This window comes from Alosa pseudoharengus, unplaced genomic scaffold (genome assembly GCF_046254945.1).
Source record: "Alosa pseudoharengus isolate Yale_2024_CS ecotype anadromous, Long Island Sound unplaced genomic scaffold, YU_APseudo_1.1 YU_APseudo_1.1_scf_22, whole genome shotgun sequence".
NCBI classification, from domain to species: domain Eukaryota; kingdom Metazoa; phylum Chordata; class Actinopteri; order Clupeiformes; family Clupeidae; genus Alosa; species Alosa pseudoharengus.
Window position 1 is genome coordinate 14,929,877 of NW_027468680.1, and position 4,761 is coordinate 14,934,637.

General features: G+C 42.0%; 1 protein-coding gene across 1 annotated transcript; it reads left to right on the forward strand.

The window, feature by feature from the left end:
- On the forward strand, positions 1-1,549 carry nkx2.1 (NK2 homeobox 1). Its single transcript, XM_076299902.1, has 2 exons — positions 1-367; positions 879-1,549. Exons 1-2 carry the CDS (start codon positions 1-3, stop codon positions 1,547-1,549), a joined length of 1,038 nt encoding a protein of 345 aa, XP_076156017.1.
- The last annotated feature ends 3,212 nt before the right edge of the window (positions 1,550-4,761 follow it).

Sequence of the window (4,761 nt, forward strand, 5' to 3'; positions counted from 1 at the left end):
ATGTCGATGAGCCCCAAGCATACGACTCCTTTTTCCGTTTCCGATATCTTGAGTCCTCTTGAGGAGAGCTACAAGAAAGTAAGTATGGAGAGTAACAATTTGGGGGCTCCTCTGGGGTCGTACCGGCAGCCGCAAGTCTCACAGGCGACTATGCAGCAGCACCACATGGGTCACAATGGAACGGTATCCGCAGCTTACCACATGACCGCTGCGGGGGTGTCCCAACTCTCGCACACGGCGATGGGGGGCTACTGTAACGGAAACCTCGGGAATATGAGCGACCTTCCGCCATACCAGGATGGCATGAGAGGCAGCACAACGGCCACCAGCTGGTATGGAGCCAATCCAGACCCCCGTTTCTCCACCAGTAAGTTATTTTATGTTTCCTCACTAGCGGGTTACAGAATTATGATAATGTCTTTTCCACTTACTTTCAGAATAAATCAAAACAAACAAAATACAGTGATATGTATGTTTTAGCAGCATAGCCTACTACTGATGCTAATGACAGTTTGTACTTGAGAAAAGTAAACAATGACAAGGAAATAATTTGTCACAAAAAACTTTTAGCCTAGATGTATCATTTAAGGTCAAGTCTATATGTGCACATGAATCGGTGTTTTGCCCGTAGAGCTGCTATCAGATTGAAAATGAAAACGACATATCTGCCAGTTCTTAACTTGTGACCTTTGCTGGTTTCATGAAAAAAACGCACCCGGAAATATAACATATTGTATTGAATGACGTGTTTTATTATTATTATTATTATTATTATTATTATTATTATTATTATTATTATTATTATCATCATCCTCATGATTAGACATTGACTATTGATTGCTATTATCACCAGTTAAAACGTGACTCTCTTTTTTCAGTCTCACGGTTCATGGGCTCGTCTTCGGGTATGAACATGGGCAGTATGGGCAGCCTTAGCTCGCTGGCAGATGTGGGCAAGACTATGGGCTCTCTCTCCAGTACCCCGCGGCGGAAGAGACGTGTGTTGTTTTCCCAAGCCCAAGTCTACGAGCTGGAGCGGCGCTTTAAGCAGCAGAAATATCTCTCGGCCCCCGAAAGGGAGCACCTGGCCAGCATGATCCATTTGACGCCCACGCAGGTCAAAATCTGGTTTCAAAACCACAGGTATAAGATGAAGCGACAAGCCAAGGACAAGGTGTCCCAGCAACAGATGCAGCAGGACAGCTCCTGTCAGCAACAGCAGCAGTCGCCCCGGCGGGTGGCCGTGCCAGTGTTGGTAAAAGACGGCAAACCGTGTCAAGGCAGCGGGCACACACCAACCACCACTGTGCCTACTCACCACCAGCAAGGTGGCAACATCATGATCATGTCCAATAATGCCACGGGCATGGGTCAACTCCAGAACCAGCAAGTGGGAAGCGCTGGGCAATCCCCCGACCTGACACACCATTCCACTAGCCCACCGTCCCTACAGACACAGGTGGCCAGTCTGTCGCACCTCAACTCCTCCAGCTCTGAGTACGGAGCGGCCTTGCCCTGTTCAGCCCTGCTCTACGGCAGGACGTGGTGACAGCACTGGCACACAAGTAAGAACGGACAGTGTGTACCACTGCGAACTTGTTTTGAGTTTTAAAACGGTGTCAAAGAGTGACAGACTTGTGTGTACGTTTGTATTACACACCTCACGTTGGTACTTGCATCCCCTTAATGTCCACTCTGCTGGAGAGAGTTGGATACGGAGGCAGAGGAGGATAGCTCAGGGAGGAAAAAACTGATTTGTGTATTTTAAGGATACACGCCTCCCAATTCTACCCAGAAGACGGAATTATTTATGTAGATCTAACAGACATTGTTCAAGAGATTCATACACTAAAATACTTTCTTTGTGCGCCTGCTTGGATAAAAAGTGAAACACCAAGACAATAAACAGGACCAGTGTGGCTCTGCTTTCCCATAAACTTTAATGTAAGACGTAGCTTGTATATTTCTGTAAAAGGTTTGAATTGGACTCATAGTTTTTAGCAATCTCTATATGGTTCAATTTTTTATCGTTATTGACGGTTCTTTGTTTTTGAGTTGTATCGTTATTTGTACGTTTCATTTGCTTGTAACTTATATAGATATTTGACCTACACGCAGTCCCACAATCATATTAATAAATTATATAAAACACATTATTACTGCTTGTAAAAATTACTATTAGATATGGGCATACCATGCCTCTTGTGTTCTCTCGGAACAATTGCATAAGGGCGCCAATATTGAAAACTCATGGACATAAGATAGCCTGCTGACGTTTATAGCCTATTGCCATTCTGAGAAAATGCACATCTGCAAATGAACCATACAGTTACATGTTTTGAAATTATACAGCCTTTTGACTTATGCTTGTCTATGTTTGACAATATAAAGAATGACTAATTGATCGACAGATGTGGCAGATGTTTGAAAACCCAGTAGGCCTAGCCGATGTAAATGGTTATGATTGCAGTATTGTCTTGCACTAATCTAATGTTCTTATGTAGGCTTAACACTGTAATGCACTGCCAGTCGGTTATGCTCGGAATTATTCTTGGTGAGGTTTATGACAGAGGTCTCGCTAAAAAGAAAATCGCCTTTGCCCAAATAATCATACTTGGATGGCTGGTGAGAAAACTCTACCCTGGGTTAAACAGGTGAACTCTGAGCTTGACCTTTGAGGCACAGGCTTTCCTTTCAACGTGCGTGTGTGTGTGTGTGTGTGCCTACTGAGTCAGTGAAGGTGAGGTCCCCGCACCTTTCGAGTTCTGACACATCAAACAGACGCACCTAAAATGCCGCTTATCAATCAAAGTCCTGACCAAACAACGACTCTCCTGAAAACTCAGTCAGACAATATGGCCGAGCTTATCAAAGGCACTTTTATCAATATTGTGTTTGTGAAGGCAGGGACAAAGTAAAATGCCCTCCGTGTTGACGTACTGATAACGTCTGTCAACGTAAGGAATGTGCACATTTAGCTCAGTTCTTGAAGATCTGGGCCTATATGTCACCAATCTGAGCTCACAATGTATCCCGTTCAAATTTCAGATGGCTTACAGGAAAAACTTAAGCGTACAAATACATAAAGCCTAAAAACTATGACCGAGGAAGAAACGCTCAGAAAGGGTATAGGCTAGTTCCGCGTCGGTGCAATGGCCCGCTGTACAAACAGTTGGCAGCCTTAATTTGTATAAGTTAGGTCCTATTTAATCTTTTGATTTCAACATGATTACAAACGCTTCGACTCATTACTACCATTGAATCATATCGGCTTCCGCTTATTTTTCTTTTTAATCGGTAGCTGATGATGCCTTGATGATAGCTCATGTAGGCTATATATTTTAGCCTATTACACTAAATGCTTGGAATAAACACCTTATTAGTGATCTGGCTCAAATACCAACTTTTTATGGCCTATATTTACGCACATGTTCCATGAGTTTGTGTGATTTTGTCTATTGTTTTGTTTTGCTCGCCTTGGTTCATAAGGTAGTATATAGTCCTGTCATGCCAGTCCAGTGACTTATTCTCTTTACAGTCTCGCGTGATTACGCTGTGTAGCCTATGTTTAGTTCATGCTCAAATGATCTTTTTATCAAATCTGGATTATTATTATGATTATTATGATAATCATAATAATAATAATATTCTATTATAATATAGCCTAATAAACTCTATACTACATTTCGGCAGTGGGTCCTGAGTAATTGAATAGCCATCCTACATTGAATTAGCTTGCTGCCATTCTTAAAATGTTGAATCTGTGTGAGCACGCATGATATGAAAATATTGAAGTATAACATTCAGACTTTGCAAAACCACAACCAAATTGCAAGCTTATTTGGACAAGGATAGCATATCAGCAGTCGACCCATTTAGTAAACGGAACATGTAAGCGGATTTAAACCATCTTTTAGGCTACTATCTTAATGCTGCAATTAACCGGGCTCTAGGAAAGCTCAGACAGCAGCCGCGACCTTGCTCCGATGCACGGGCAGAGCCGTGTGCCATGTAATGAGGTGTTGATTATAATGGAGCTCTTCTTTTCAGTTAAGAGTCGTTCAATCAACTGTGCATTTCGTCCATTATTTCCTCTAAAATGATATCGTCGATGCCCCTGAGAGAGCGTCACTTGTCCAGTGCTAAGGTGCTCCAATTATTTGCCCTGTTGTGCAGACCTGAAAATCCTTACAACACTTGTTCTAGGCTAATGCGCATAGCTCACCACAATTTGGATAATTGTAATGTTGTAGCCATCTCGCATTTTATCCCAAAGGAAGTAGGCCATCTATCTAGTGATAAATGACAACCACAAACAGATGCAGAGCTGATGAAAAAGAGGAAAACAGTAAACTTGAAAGTTTCGCATTTATGAAAGTACTTTGAATAATCACGTTGTTCAATCTGCACGTTCACTATTCACAGAGCTGTTCTAGTCGCTTCGTCTATGATGTAATGGACACATATACATCTTTAAGTGATTATGAATGTGACAATTTTGTCTCTCAAGCACCTTCAAAAAACATAATTATCAGACATCTAGCCAGCATGGTGGAATGTGAAATTAATTTAAAAGCCCAATAGGGAAAGCTACTTCAAGGGCAGGGGACTACAAGGGTAGTTCAGATTGGGAATTTAGCAAAGTGCTGTAAATAAACTTTACAAGCCAATAATTATAAAACCTCATTGCACATAATTTCTCTAGACACCTAACTCAGAGACTGAGAGAAAAAAAACCTTTGCCTTTAACCTCGAGGTCGG

Bases quoted from the DNA above. Each gene is read 5' to 3' on its own strand.
- nkx2.1 (XM_076299902.1), top strand. From the start codon at position 1: ATGTCGATGAGCCCCAAGCATACGACTCCTTTTTCCGTTTCCGATATC. The intron at 368-878 runs GTAAGTTATTTT...CTCTTTTTTCAG, and splicing joins AGACCCCCGTTTCTCCACCA to TCTCACGGTTCATGGGCTCG.